Consider the following 14,908-nt stretch of genomic DNA (forward strand, 5'->3'; position numbering starts at 1 on the left):
CGCCGAGCCAGGCGCCGGATGGCCGGCTTGGTGATGCCCTGGATGTTGTCGCGCAGCACCTTGCGATGGCGCTTAGCGCCCCCCTTGCCGAGCCCCTTCCCGCCCTTGCCTCTGCCAGACATGATCGCACTACTCCCAAGTTAAGGTATGTGTGGCGGGAAGCAGCGACCGTGCCCGCTATATATCGCCGGCGGTCCGACCTGATTGGGGACTGCGGGGCGGTGGGGCAGCCCAAAGGCGGGCTCTTCTCCTCCTCCGCTCCCCCCCGCTCCCCGGGGACGGGGACGTTCGCGCGCGGGCGCCGCCGAGCGGGGCCGGGCCGGCGCTCGGTGCCCGCGGCCTCGCCCGGCCGCCGGCGGGGGGGCGGGAGCCGGGGGGAGCCGGGCCCCGGCGGGCGCCGGCTGGCGCCGGCCGCGGGTCTGCAGCATAATCCGGCCAATGGGGGCGCGAGTCCGGGAGCGCCGCTGCCCCGCCCCCCGCGGAGCCTCCCCGCCCCGCCCCGCCCCGCCCCGCCGCCGCCATTTCGCGTCGCTCCAACAAAAGCTCGGGGGGCGGTGGTGGCTCCTCGGCTCATCCGTGTTTTTATAAATGAAGCTTAGTAGCGTGATTAATTGATCTTTCCTTTGTGATTTTTTTTTCGTTCGTGTGATTTCTTTCTGGTTTAACTCCTTTGCATCACCCACATTGCTGTGAGCCTCAAGCATCAAGTAGCCTTTTTTTGTTGATTGGAGTGAGGTTCCTGTGAAGAAAATCCTTTGCATGTCAATACAATGAATGTATGCAAAATAATTTTCCAGATTGCTTCAAATGTTTTATCAATGTGGCATGTATATGTTCATTTTCAGCTACATACTCATACCTGACATATACATTTTGTTGATACACAAAATGTCATAGTTTTCCTTTTCCTATTATTTCTGCTTATAGCTATGTTTTTGGAACACACTTTTTTTGTTTCTATTAGTTGCATTTATGTAGCCACTGTCACAGGGAAGAGCACATCATTGTAATGATTCATCTTTTCCTCATTGTCTTTGGAAATCTCAAGTCATTAAAAGTCATCTATTTCAGAAAATACAGTACAACTCCCCCCTCTCCATTTATCCTTTTATTCCAATTCATAGCTTTTCCACTGCCATGATTTCATATTGCTGAAATGATTTGGCCCGTGTGTTTATAAAGTGCCTAACTTATTAGAAAGTCTTCAGATGATAGTGACACTCAACAATTTAAAATATAAAGATAGAATACTTGTACTTCAGATGGCTAGGTATATGGCATATAATACAATTAGGTTTAATGTTTCAGTCTCAACATCTAAAAGGTCTCCCAACAGCTACCAACAGCCTTCAAAGGAGACTCCTCAGATTTGATTCGAAGGTGCATCACACACTTAGAAAATAATTTGCCAAAATAATCACATCCATGTAGACAGCTGTGATTCAGCATTAGTATATTTGGAATAACCCTAATGCCCTATGCTAAACGTGTTCCGTTGATGGTTTAGCTGTTCTAGGACTTTTTCCTGGGACCCCTCCTTGGTTCTTTTCCCTGTTTCTCACACAGTGCAATACACCCACCTAAAATGAAATGAAGTTCAGAAATCGAGATAAATCATCTAACGTCCATTCTACTGGTTTTAAAAGCCCTTTTTTCTCCTCTGTTTGCTTTCTTTGGATGATTTTTTTTTTCTCCCAGGAGCCTTTGGCATCAGCAGTGTACTCAGTAAGCCAAAGCTGATGCACAGATTGTTCACTTTTCCTCATAAGATATATGGTTCTCCAGCAGTCCTGGCTGAAGAGGCCACAGAATGTGAGATAAGGGATAAGATATGGTTTGTGAATTCCATTTTTCCTGAAGCCAGTCTGGGCAACAAGCACTGACAGAAAAGAATTATGTTTCTGACTTTGGATTTCAGAATGAGAAAGGGTATATTCTTGAAAAATCTGTGCAGAGCCCACCCAGGAGCTGTAGTGGCAAAACATTAACATCAGATTTGCCTTTATCATGGATAAGTGTCTTTTCATTGCCTCTTAGGAACTTCCAGCTGGAGGAGTTAATGGAACTGATGCAAGCTGCCAGCTTGTAAGACAAGATATTCTCCTGCAGGAAACACCACCAGGGAAAAAACAGTGCCCTGCAGTTCAGTACATTTAGTAGTGTGAAGTGGGCTGGTCGCTGAGACTCCTGAGTTGCACTGGAGCTGCTATTGAAGCCTTTTCTCTGTTCTCTGCCTTCAGACTCAGGGTTCCGAACTAGAAAGGTTTATTTCTATTGGACACTCCAAGGCCTTGGTCAATCACTAGCATCTCCATTGTTTTTAAAGCGGGATGAATGACCTTAAGAACTTCCTGTCCACTTCCTTTCATGAACAGTTTTTTAGATTATCAAGAGATTTAATGAAAACCTGATTTCTATGTCCCTATAGCCTGACCATGCCAACAATGCAATAATCTCAGCTCCTCCACCATCACTTCTAAAGTTTCACCTTCCCTTCTTTTCAAGAACTTCAGTTTCCTTTATAGACATCTACTAATCTTCTCCCAACTGCCTTCTGCCCTCATTATTTTGCTTTCAGCCCTCTCCAGTTCTTTCTTAACCATCTCTTTAAGAAGTACATCAGAACTAACTGGCCTCCAGTTACGTGCTGATTTTTCAGTTGACAGGCTAAAACCAAGCAGTAGCTATTCAGGTCGTATCAGTCCCCTTTACTCAGGGGAGGGTCTAATTTGGATTTGTTCTAACTCCTTACCTGATCTTCACAAAACCTGTTGGAACTGAGTCTCTCTCAGACCTAGATTATCTGTCACTTTTGTCTGGAACTGACCAAAAGACTCAAATGAATTATCGGGGAGCCCAGGCCACACTGTCCAGAGTGGTATGTCAAGTCCCAGACTTTCATAGATGTTTGCGAGAAGAACTGCCGTTGCCAAGGAGGGGTTTCTCCATGGACCACTTTTTCAGGTAAAGTTTATGCCAAAAGGAAGCTGTAAGGATCACAGCAAATGCAGGGATTGTTTAATGCTTAGAAGATGGAGCACCCCGGCTTCTTCTCTTGCCTTGCTGAGAAAGAGAGAACTGTCTCTAGGCCTCTCCAAAAGGCAGATGCAGCTCCTGCCTGCCTTATTGGGCTCTGTCCAAGCTGGTCCAGAGGTCAGTGGCAGCCGTGGGGGAAACAGAGCAAACAGAGGTGGGTGAACACCCACCCTGTTCCCTGACCCTGGCAGGAGGAGGAAGGGGGGGCATTAAAGCAGAAGGTTGGAGCATCAGGGAGGCAGCACAAAGCTGCTCTCCCCAACACTGATAGCTGCTTTTGTGTCTCCCCAGCTTAACTGCTGAGCACAGCAGGGACACTCACTGACAAGCCTTACAGGGAAGGTGAAAGGCCTCACCCTGTCCTCAGCCTTCCTTCAGACGGCAGTATTTGGAACAGTAGGCTGGAAGTCTTTGTGTATCCAGCACTGTGTTCATGCGTTCAGCTAAGAAAAAAAGAAAAACAAAAAACAAAAAAACAAAAGCAAGAGCAAGAGCAATCTGATGAGAGAAGGGATATTTTTTTATTCTTTGCGCCAGGATCTCTCACATTATCCTTATTCATATTATCTCCTTGAGCACTTGGTTTTGTTGTGATTTTAGCAGTCTTATTCATTTTAAACTACAGTTACATATGCCAGATAGGAGGACTCTTCTGCCCATGCCATCTGTCTCCTCTGAAACCAAGTAAGTCTATAGACCCTGAATGGCCTTTAGGGCCACAAAAGAATATAGCACCATTATAGCATTAGCTATGTGATGCCAAGTTATCCAGTCCTAACTTCATGCTCTCCTTTACTAATGAATGAATGTATAATTGTAATTGTACAATGAGCCACAAGGCATTTTAATAATAATAATAAAAAAAAACCCTCATAAACACACCTTTGTTTAAACATATAGAGTAACACTCCATCAAAGAGCATTTATTCTTCTATCATATCAGAAAAAAACTTAATACATTAGAATTCTTAATATTGTTAAATCGTTACAGTCTTTTGAACAATTGCATTTCTGTTTGTGCAATTAACAAGAAAACAGATTGAATATCTGCTTTGTGATAAATTCTGAATTCAATTTTAAATACATATTTAATTTTTATTACCAGAAATATCTTGCTTTCTATTTAAATTCATCTAATACTTATTACATCTCAAAAATGTCCACATTCTTTCTTCCAATTCGCAAATGAGATCACAACTTCCATCTCATTTAACATTCTGAAAGACAAACCATGTACATGTGGGCCAGAAGAATTTATTTCAAACACTATTAACAATGATTAGTATCCCAGACCCTGAGTAACTTTTTGGGTTATATTTGTTAGAGAATATTGGACTGAAGCTGTCTAGAATTAATTGCTTAGCATAACTTGCTTAGCATTAGTAGCTAAATTTGCTGAAGCCTTAGGCCTCAAGCTGTGAATTTTTACCTAGATAAGTAAAAGGGGGCCCCAGAGCCGGTAAAAGCTGGAGGGATAAAGAAGTTACACGGACAGCAGGAGTAGCAAACCTTGAAGATAAGAAAAGAAGCAGCCTGCCTAGAGACAATGAAGGGGCCCAGTGAAGAAGGGGAAGAATCGAGCTATAATTATTACTATTGGTCCAAACTATCGCTTAAGGGGTGGGGAATTTAGATTGTAAGGGTATAATTGCCCAGGGATTTCTTTGTTCAGGGTCCCTCTTCAGAGGCACCCAGCTCGAGCTGTAATTACCGCATGTGTATCATTAAATTTTATTTCTCTCCAATCTGACTTTGAACTTCTGCCTCAGCAGGAACCTAGGGTCAGACCCTGTTATGGTGGCCGGCAAGCCTAATTTTCCATAACATTTTTTTTTCTCCTTTACATTTAAATCGTGACTGTTATAAACGTAGGCTATTATATAAAGTATACAAATATATATATTTTTATATTTAACAGAAGAAGAAAAAACTTGCATTTTTCTCTGGCTGTATCTAGAGAAAATGATGATTATCACGCTGTATATGTCCACATTTATCTCTACAGCTAGCTAGACGGCCTCAGGCCCAGAGGGGCGTATGCACCCCGGCGGACTTGAGGACCAGGCAACCTCAGGCCTGTTACAGCCCTCCGTCCCCTCTCCACCCCCCCGACAATCGCTGCCACCGAACCCTAAACGATTGAAAGAGTTCGTTTTGATTGGTTGACATGATTGTAATCGCTAGCCAATAGTAGCATGGAATTTGCAAAGGACCAATCGCAAAGAGCTTTGTACAAGAAGTAACGTCACTGGCGACGTTATCCAGTAGGAACGCTGATCGCGGAGGCTTCAGATTTGCATAAGGCCCCTATAAATAGGGGAGTAATCGCATTAATAGGTACTTCAGTGCTCCACTGGGATCTGTGAGTTCTCGGCATGCCTGAACCAGCGAAGTCGGCGCCCGCGCCCAAGAAGGGCTCTAAGAAGGCGGTGACTAAGACGCAGAAGAAAGGTGATAAGAAGCGTAAGAAGAGCCGTAAAGAGAGCTACTCGATCTACGTGTATAAGGTGCTGAAGCAGGTGCACCCGGACACGGGCATCTCGTCCAAGGCCATGGGCATCATGAACTCCTTCGTCAACGACATCTTTGAGCGCATCGCCGGCGAGGCGTCGCGCCTGGCTCACTACAACAAGCGCTCCACCATCACGTCGCGAGAGATCCAGACCGCCGTGCGGCTGTTGCTACCTGGCGAGCTGGCCAAGCACGCCGTCTCCGAGGGCACCAAGGCCGTCACCAAATACACCAGCTCCAAGTAGAGCGTCCTGGACCATCAGTTTTAACCCAAAGGCTCTTTTAAGAGCCACCTATTTTTTCAAGTAGAAGAGCTGTGTTACTTTATTGTTCGTGAAAGGTATGTAAATAATTTTTTTGTAAACAACTAGAATGTAAGTACTTAACTATTTCAGTAGTTAAAAAGTAGCTGTTTGAAAGTTTGGAGAGTTCTGAACTGGATGAAAAGTAGCAATTTATAATAGACGTACTGAGCTATATTTAGCTATTAATGTTACCGATTCTGGACTTGAATGCGGCAAAGAAAACAAGCAACTTTTTAATTTTCGTGTTTCTACTTTTCTGTTTGGAAGTCTCTCGGGGGAAGGTAGGTAGTGGGTTTAAGTCCCTGTTGCTTTATAGTTTAGGCAGAAAACTTCAATTGTTACTAAGAACACAGGTCGCTTTCTGAACACTGCAAATATTCACCCAGGAAGAGAAAATCTCATCGTTTCTGTCCTTAATGAATACTTAGAAAGCAGTTACTGAATCCAAGTCTTCTAGATGCTTTTCTTTTACTGCGGTCCAATGTACTATCCTCCCGATCACTTTTTTTTTTTTTTAATAAAGAAGCTGTTAGTATTCGAAAATTTGGAGATAGAAAAGGAACCTTCTTTACGAATTGTTTTCTGACTTGAAACGCCGGTCCACGAAGTCTGTAGGTGCTGGTTCTCTTTTTTAGTACGTCCCTAGGCTCATGCCGGGAACAATCTATGTGCAGAGAAGGGGGAGAGGGGAAGGATATGAGAGACTAGGGACACAAAACTTCCTGGCGCACCTCTTCAGTACGAAAATAGAAATTCCGCCTGAGGAAGCTGTGCTACCGGACAGCGTTTTTCTGCTGGCTAAAGGCAGAGCAGGGTGACTGCGCTCCGCTTCCCCCCCCCCCCCCTAGAGCGGAAGGCGCTTGCTCTGCTCGAAGGGGAAAGGGAACAGGCCCGACCGGGGGGGGGGGAGGGGGCGCGGTTGCCAACACTGCGTGACAGGGCGGGGCTGGGCGGCCGGAATGGACCAATCCGAGCTCAGCGCGCGATTTTTAAATTCCCCCTGGTGTCCCAGAGACGGGGAGCTCGCGGGACTAGGGCCGCTCCTCTGCACCGCCCCTCCCTGGCAGACGCCGTGACGCACCGCACGCGGAAGGGACCGCCGAGAAATTAAAGTGGGGGAGGGGCGGGGAAAACGCCACTATCACAGGCTCCTGATTTACACGTAGTAAATAAAACACTTTCTGGAAATCCTTATCTTGCCAGCAAACTGTACCAAAAGCGCCTGAATTCCGAATATTTTCTTTCTCGCGTAAATCCCTCTCCATTGTATTTGATTTTGATTCTGCAGTAACTGCAGTGTTTCAGCTCTTTTTGAGAGTAAGTGGGTGGCTCTTAAAAGAGCCTTTGGGTTTATTTAAAGGAGTAGACTCTACAATTTTTTCTAAATAGTTTTACTTCTTTTTCGGCGCTGCCTTCTTTGCCTTGGCTGCTTTGGGCTTGGTTGCCTTGGGCTTGGCAGGCTTCGGCTTCACTGCTTTCGCTTTGGCCGGGCTCTTCGCTGCCTTCTTGGGGCGGCCAGCCTTGGCTGCCTTCTTAGGGCTCTTGGCCGCTTTCTTGGCCGCGGTGGCAGCCGGCTTCTTTGCTTTCTTGGGGCTCTTCTTCACCGCCGCCGCCTTCTTGGGCTTCTTGGCGGCGCTCGCGGGTTTCTTGGCCGCCGGTTTCTTGGGCTTGGCTGCTGGTTTTTTCTTGGTTGCCTTTTCTTTAGTCTCGCCCGGCTTTTTGTTCAGTTTGAAAGAACCGGAGGCGCCGGTACCCTTAGTCTGCACCAGGGTGCCCTTGCTAACAAGGCTCTTAAGCCCCAACTTAATGCGGCTGTTGTTCTTCTCCACGTCGTAACCGCCAGCAGCCAGCGCCTTCTTGAGCGCAGCCAGCGAGAGCCCCTTGCGCTCCTTGGAGGCGGACACGGCCTTGGTGATCAGCTCGGTGACGCTGGGGCCCGAGGGCTTGCGGGCTTTGGAGCCGCCTGCCGCCTTCTTCGGCTTCTTGGCGGCGGCCTTTGCCCCGGGAGCGGAGACGGCGGGAGCGGCAACAGGCGCGGTCTCCGACATAGCGGCGAGCGTCGTCCACGAATTAAGGGAAACCACTGGGCCTGGAGCAACTCAGTGGCCTCGTATTTATAGAGACGAGCCGCGCGCTGATTGGTGCGTTGCAGAGCCCGCCCCGCTGCACGGCAGAAAGGTCCCTTCTCGCCGCTCATTTTGTGTTTCTTAGGAGTCAAAAAAGCGTGTTTTTTCCAGAATTTCTGCCACCGAATCACCCCAGTTCGCAGCGGCGTGAAAAGGGAAGACTGCTTTTCTGCTCGGCAAAGTTTCCCTTCGAAGAGGCAAACGGTGAGTTAAGAAAGAGTCGATAAACCCTGAGTCCTGGACCTGGATAGACCTCGGGAGACAGAAACTTTTGTTTTTCCTTCTAAATAAAATCTGCGACCTGCACAACTAAATCTCCAAACTACTTAATTATTATTCTTTAAAGGGTCTTCTCTAAATCTGAACTGAAAACCAGGAATTTGAACCGATATTTTAATCGTAAATTGATTTCAAAGAGAAGGAAGTAACACAGGCTCATCTTGAGCACTGAATATGGATTAGAAATTAGCTTCTTTGTCCAAAATCCTTTACCCTTTTAAAAATAATTAAAATAAATTAAATTAGTACATTATGTAACAGGGCAGAAAGCAGATTAAAGATCTGTGAAGGACTGTTTTTGTCCTAGAAAGAGATGACTTTTTAAAGTAGAGCAGTTAGCACTATGTTGCTCTGTGTGCACAATACAGACATGGTTACCTATTGCTGTGTTGCAGAAGCATTAATTATCTTAATATATTAGGTCACATCAGAATTTCACACCGTTTTCACTATAGATTATAATCAATACCCTAACACTTTGTATTCAGCAGTGTTTTTATTTTGATCCAATTCAGTTGGTGAAAATCTGAGTCATCCTTATCTAAGGAGACACTGCTGCAAATGATTTTCCATGCATCTACACCATAAAACTTTACCAACTTATCATTTACATTTCTCCTTTTAAAGCAGAATGCTGAATGTTACAGTCACGTTGTGCAGTGATTGATTCCTGCATTGGAAGTAAGATTTAAAGTAGCACGTTTAACTCTGAAGTATCTATTATTCTAAAATGACTGGCTGCTAGGAAGAGAGGGAAAGCCTTCCCATACACTTTATGAAGACCACATTTAAACCATTTAAAAACACAGCTTATTTCTCATAGCATAAACAACTAAAAAAGGTCTTCTCTGATATTTTATTATTGTCTATGACTCTTCTTTTTTAGAAAGGCTGACTGAAATCTGCTTTTTTCCTCTTGCTATTGTGTTAGTGGTGCTGCAATTTCATGTTCATTTTCAAGAACTATTAGAATGTGATTGTTGTCCTATAACCACTGATCTTCATGCCTATTTTAGCATCTTTGTTATTCAGTGCTATATATAGCATTGAATCAAAACTGGCAACAGTCCTTTTAACCTTAAACTGCCTGTCAAGTCATTACAAATTATTCTCAAATTTATGCAAACTCCAGACAGCGGACATGATAGCTCAAAGCAATGAGTAAACTGTATTAAAAATTAGCAGTTCTGAATGCCCCTTGTTAACAGAAAATGACAAAATCCATAACTTGAAATTTGTTTAGAGGTGGGCAGGGTTGTTTTGAATATCATTAATGATTTCTTTCATTTTGCCATAGGACTAAGTTGAAAGAGGGAAGGATTGCTGGATGCATGATTCTTTCTTGCAGCAATACTCAACATTGTGTCTTTCTTATTCTTACCAGAGCAAAATAATTCCTTTGATACAGAGTAGTTTTTTGTTGAATGTATTTCCAAAGGTTAACATGTATAATTTTCAGTCTATTTGAAATTCGATGTTTCACTTTTATTTCCTTGTCTACAAGCTAGACACTTAAAACACCTTATTTTTGACAGCAAAAACAGAACATACAAAATAAAATTTTTTCTTAAGTTCTACAGCTCCTTTTATGATGGAGTGGGTGGCTCTAAAAAGAGCCTTTAGGTTACTTTTGAAGTGGAAACGCTCCTCTGCTGAGTTTTACTTGCTCTTGGCCTTATGACTCTCAGTCTTCTTGGGCAATAGCACCGCCTGGATGTTGGGCAGCACGCCGCCCTGCGCGATGGTGACCTTGCCCAGCAGCTTGTTGAGCTCCTCGTCGTTGCGGATGGCCAGCTGCAGGTGGCGCGGGATGATGCGCGTCTTCTTGTTGTCGCGCGCCGCGTTGCCCGCCAGCTCCAGGATCTCGGCCGTCAGGTACTCCAGCACGGCCGCCAGGTACACCGGCGCGCCGGCGCCCACCCGCTCCGCGTAGTTRCCTTTGCGCAGCAGCCGGTGCACGCGGCCCACGGGGAACTGCAGCCCGGCCCGCGACGAGCGCGACTTGGCCTTGGCCCGCGCCTTCCCGCCCTGCTTCCCGCGACCAGACATAGCGCCCGACGCTCCTCTACAGTCACTACCGCCCAGGCCAATGTGAAATCAGCGTAGCACCGCCCCGCGCCCGGCCCCTTTTATAGCTTCCCTGCGCGGACCGGCGTGCCCCGCGATTGGCTGCACCGCGCCTTCGCTTGGCGCGTCCAATGGCGCTGCGGATCCAAATCCACCCAATGGGGGAGCAGGTGGCTGCCCCCTCCTCGCACGCTGCCCCCCGTGCGCAAGGGGCGGGCGGCAACGCGCACGCCCCCGGGGGGCGGGGGGGCAGACGGGTGCAGTGCAACCCCTCCCCCCCCGCCCCCTCCATTCGGCTCCGCTCGTGGCAGCGCCCCGCCCTCCCCGGCTGAGAAACCCAACGGCCACCGCCCCGCGTGGGCGGGGTTCGCGACGCCATCTTGGTGGAGGGAGGGTCACGGCCCGCACGGGGCGAACGGGAATGTGCGACCGCCTCGGAGTGACAGAGGGATCTTCTGCTAGCACCAGCTTCATCGTTTTGGTGATTATCCTACCATCCGCCCGTATCTAGCGCTTCAGAAATTCTGGTAGAGTATCAGAAAGACACTTTTTTTTTAATACCAAAATACACAGGTTCTTTTTGGAAGGTCAAAAGAAACAACATTTGCAACCCAGCCCTACTGAGATGTGTACGATACCAGACACGAACATGTAACAGAATTAGCTTATTTTGTTCCAGAAACAAACTGCTGAAGTAGTACTCTAATCAAGCTAATATGATGTTATTTTTGAGGCTATTCGGCAAAGCATCAGAAGTAAAGGCTGTGATGCTTTTGCTTCACCAAGATTTAGGATGTCCATCTGTTACTGGCTGGTGCTGTTTCGCAAAGAGATTCTTGTTCATTTTGCCTTTCCCTTTGTTCTAAGTTGTGTGGTTTCTCTGTTCCCTGACATCTCTCTTTCTTTAATCTATTTCCAGCAAGGACAGACATTATCCTTGTCTAAGCCAGTGAATGAGTCCACGCTCTGGAATTATCCACGGCCTTCTGCTGTCCCCAGTGTTGCGCTGTCTTTTCATCCTGCTTCCCCCGCACCTCAGATGCCTGCTCTCACTGTTAACTGCACAGGGCAGCACGCCTCTCGCATCCGAGCATGCTCGCGGCCTGCGGGGTTGCTTTCTTTGTTCCCAACCTCGTTCCTTGATGCTGTTGCAGTCTAACTTGCGGTTCCCATAACGCATCTCAGCTCCTGTGATATGGGTATCATAAAATCATTTTGAAGTGAGCAACGTGGGTGCCAGAATCTGCTGCTTACCAGGGATACCAGCATTGCCATATAACAGGGAAAGGCAAAAACACCTGTTCCCACCAGGCCAATCCATAGCAGGATCCCCCACACACACACTCCCCCAAAAGACTTTTCAACTAAATTCTTCTTTCCAAGAGGTTACAATAATAGGAATTTTGATCTAAACTGTTCAGAGTATTTCAGCAAAAGGATCATGAACAAAGCCAAAGAAAAAGACATCTGCAGCACACACACAAAGTACTGACACAACTTGTTTATTTCTGGGCAACCAAGATCAATTCCCTGTTCTGAAAAATCTAATAACCTTTAGGAAGCACCTTTCATCAGCAGCATCATTCAATGGATTATGCCAAATTAACTAACCTCAAGAGTCCTCTTTATTTCCATCTTTGTCCAGGCACTGATACCTCAGGCAAGTCACATCGCTTCTCGGTGCCTCCCCCCCCCCCCGATCATTACCTCTACTGTAAACAGCACCCAGAGCCACAGATGAAAGATGCTACCACAAAATCCAGGTGGTATTAGAAGAATCACAAAGCTCTGTATGAGCACACCACAAAAGCGAGATACAATCAACTAATGAAGTGGCACAGCTGTAACCATAAGATATACATTGCTTTATGCAGCTGACAAAGAGCTAGTGTGAAACAAAGCAAGCTTTTCCCAGATAAACCAGACTGGGTTTATGGTGCCATTTGTCCAGGGCTAAGAACACCCGTTCTGTGTTTGTAGAGATGGCATAACAGGAGCTTGTCTATGACCAGTGCAATCATGATATAAATATATAATTTTCAAAGGCTGTGTTGAAACATAGACAAAAGCTGTTTTTAAATGCCACATTTTCTTTTTTTAATATTTCTATTTAAATACTAGAAATTTATTCCATTCTTCCTCAATAAATAAACTAACAGTAAGAAATATATATGTATTTCACATACTTTCTTATTAAATGCTTTTCTGCCTGGTCTCAGACTTCTGAGTCACAGAGCAGTACAAATACAAGGGAGCATTTCCTGTATTTGCTTGGCAGAAGTACAATCACAAAACTTTACATAATTCAGCAAATGTTGAGCTGAAGCAAAGTTCGTTCACCTGTTCTTGTTGAAGGACTCCAGTCGCTCAGAGTCATTACCAGAGCCCAAAAATCCACATGTGGATAAAAGGAAACATTCATCTCGATGATCCAAGTAATGTCAATTTAGATATCAAATTGTTTTACAGTCATTTCTGACTGCTTTGACTGATGCTGGAGAAAAGGTTGCCAGCAATCCAGAAAGATCACCTGGATTTGACATTCCTGCCATGGCCCATCATTTACGTGGCTGGTGAAGAAATAGTTTATTACATGAGTGAATGGACTGAAGCAAGGGCAACCATAGATCCTACTGCTCTGATAAAAACAGGAGTTTCCTGCTTTGTGCTCTTCGTGCTTAGAAATGTATTAAAAACAAGGAAGGGAAAAAATCCCTCGTACTATTTTAGCTAAAGAAAAAAGCAGACCAAGTCAGTAGGATGAAACCTCAGTCTCACATGCAGACAGTTTTTACACACATGCTCTCAGCTAGTCATACAACTCCCAAACTCCCATTTTTATCTGAAAACAAGAACACAGCTGCTGCTGGGACATTAGACAGGAATGCGAGAAGCCTCCTGTGTGAGGCTGGGCCCTACAAGAGGCAGGAGGCATCCTAGCCCTGGAGTCTTCCCCTGTCCTGAAGAGGACAGGAGCAGGCAACCACTCTGTCCCAAACAGAAGAGATGCCTTACCTAGAGGAGAATATGACAAATGGTACATAAAAGGTTTAAAAAAAAAAAAAAAAATCAGACCAAAGTGGAAGAATGAATGGAATGAATCAAGTGATTCCTGCAGGTTATTAATATAATCACATGGCAGCTAGTGAGCTTTTATTGACTTTGGATGACAGGGAGAGAGGTCCTTTTCTCGGAATACAATTCCTATTCTCCTCAACCTATTTCCTGGAAGGGAGGGTCAATAATCCTATTAAACTCAAGGTCAGAGGTACCATAAACTAAAAATTATGCCCCCCACATAAATCACCATTTTCACATTTCACTTATTAATGAAGACAAAATATAAATATCTTTAAAATAAACAAAAAAAGAGGATATCCCCCTAAGTATCACTTAAAAGAAAAAAAAAACTACACAACTGCAATTGAATCCTAAATCAGGAAGAGAACCATTGTACAAACTTGTGTTCGTATGCAGAATTCTGTAAAACAGAATCAAAAGTTTTGAAGTGTAACTAAGTTTGGGTAACTAATAATTTTGGTTGTCACTTTAAAAGGGACTTAGCTAAATGTTCAATGTTTTAAGGTTAAGTCTGATGCTTATAACTCAGATGATGCCTATAGTTGGTTATCTAGTAGTCTGGCAGCCTAAGACTAGCAGAAACTCTCAATTAAAAGAGAACAAAGAAGCCACTACACAGTCTGGATATATTCATCTAGAAATTGATACATGCTTAGAGGACTCACTTTTAAGCCACTAAGACATTCACTACAAGCACTTTAATGAAGACAACTAAGTTTTTTTTCAATCTGAACACTTAATATTAAATCATAATTTTAAATGTAAGACATACTTTTTTTAAATTACAAAACCCTGCAGGATAAAGACTCCTATATAAATATGTAACTATTAGTATTCATTTGGTGCTTAAATACAGTGTTTCAGACAAAACTTAAGTGCTTTGAAAATACAATTCTCTCAGAAGAAGCAATTCATTTGGGGAGGACTTACTGTCAACACAATTAATCCCACAGGTCTTGAAGTTGATTTGTCTACATGATCCCAAGAGGTTTTATTCTTATTTGAAACAGACCAAAAAGATTTGTTTCTTGCATATGGTAAAGGTTATTGGAATGTATTTGACTGGCAGCATAATGAATGAAGTTAAAGGTGTATTTCAGCCAAAAGAGAGGAAGAATGCTTTAAGCTAGAAAATGAAGAAGTCCTTAGAAAAAGAAAAAAAACCTGCAGTTTAAGAGCGCTAATTTCACAGAATTTGCATCTACTGATTTTACAACAAAAAACTTGTAAAGTTTGCAAAATTATTTGTCAAGATCTTAGAATTAAAGTTGTTTACCAATTTTTATGTAAGATAAATCTAGTCTGTCCAAGATGCATCTAGTATATATCTAAGGCTTGATATAAAGTAAACCTTTCGATGAGAGTATATTTAAAAAAAAAAAAGTAGTGTTTTGTAATTAAGAGTATTTCAGGACTTAAATTTCTACCATCCACCAGCAAAGGCTGAAAGGGACATACAGGAACTGTTGAAACAAGAATATAAAAGACTTAATTAAGAATATA

General features: G+C 44.3%; 3 protein-coding genes across 5 annotated transcripts; 1 reads left to right on the top strand and 2 right to left on the bottom strand.

Annotated features, from left to right (window-relative positions):
* Positions 1-4,744: 4,744 nt before the first annotated feature.
* LOC112971058 (histone H2B 1/2/3/4/6) lies at positions 4,745-9,641 on the top strand. 3 transcript variants are annotated; one of them, XR_003255240.1, is made up of 3 exons: positions 4,745-5,887; positions 8,090-8,182; positions 9,555-9,641. XR_003255240.1 is itself a non-coding variant. In XM_026076087.1 (1 exon), exon 1 carries the CDS (start codon positions 5,412-5,414, stop codon positions 5,790-5,792), a length of 381 nt encoding a protein of 126 aa, XP_025931872.1. In that variant the 5' UTR covers positions 4,745-5,411; the 3' UTR covers positions 5,793-6,089. The 3 variants fall into 3 exon arrangements, 1 of the variants encoding a protein (XP_025931872.1); XR_003255239.1 differs by lacking the exon at positions 9,555-9,641 and having other exon boundaries at positions 8,090-9,316; XM_026076087.1 differs by lacking the exons at positions 8,090-8,182; positions 9,555-9,641 and having other exon boundaries at positions 4,745-6,089.
* Positions 6,179-8,058, bottom strand: LOC112971056 (histone H1-like). Its single transcript, XM_026076085.1, has 2 exons — positions 7,248-8,058; positions 6,179-6,516 (listed from the first exon to the last, which is right to left on the bottom strand). Exons 1-2 carry the CDS (start codon positions 7,898-7,900, stop codon positions 6,501-6,503), a joined length of 669 nt encoding a protein of 222 aa, XP_025931870.1. The 5' UTR covers positions 7,901-8,058; the 3' UTR covers positions 6,179-6,500.
* Positions 9,642-9,667: 26 nt separating the features above from the next.
* Positions 9,668-10,412, bottom strand: LOC112971057 (histone H2A type 2-C). Its single transcript, XM_026076086.1, has one exon. It carries the CDS (start codon positions 10,304-10,306, stop codon positions 9,917-9,919), a length of 390 nt encoding a protein of 129 aa, XP_025931871.1. The 5' UTR covers positions 10,307-10,412; the 3' UTR covers positions 9,668-9,916.
* Positions 10,413-14,908: the final 4,496 nt, after the last annotated feature.

The sequence above is a fragment of the Apteryx rowi genome, unplaced genomic scaffold, assembly GCF_003343035.1.
Source record: "Apteryx rowi isolate R43461 unplaced genomic scaffold, aptRow1 scaffold_426, whole genome shotgun sequence".
Classification (NCBI taxonomy): Eukaryota; Metazoa; Chordata; class Aves; order Apterygiformes; family Apterygidae; genus Apteryx; species Apteryx rowi.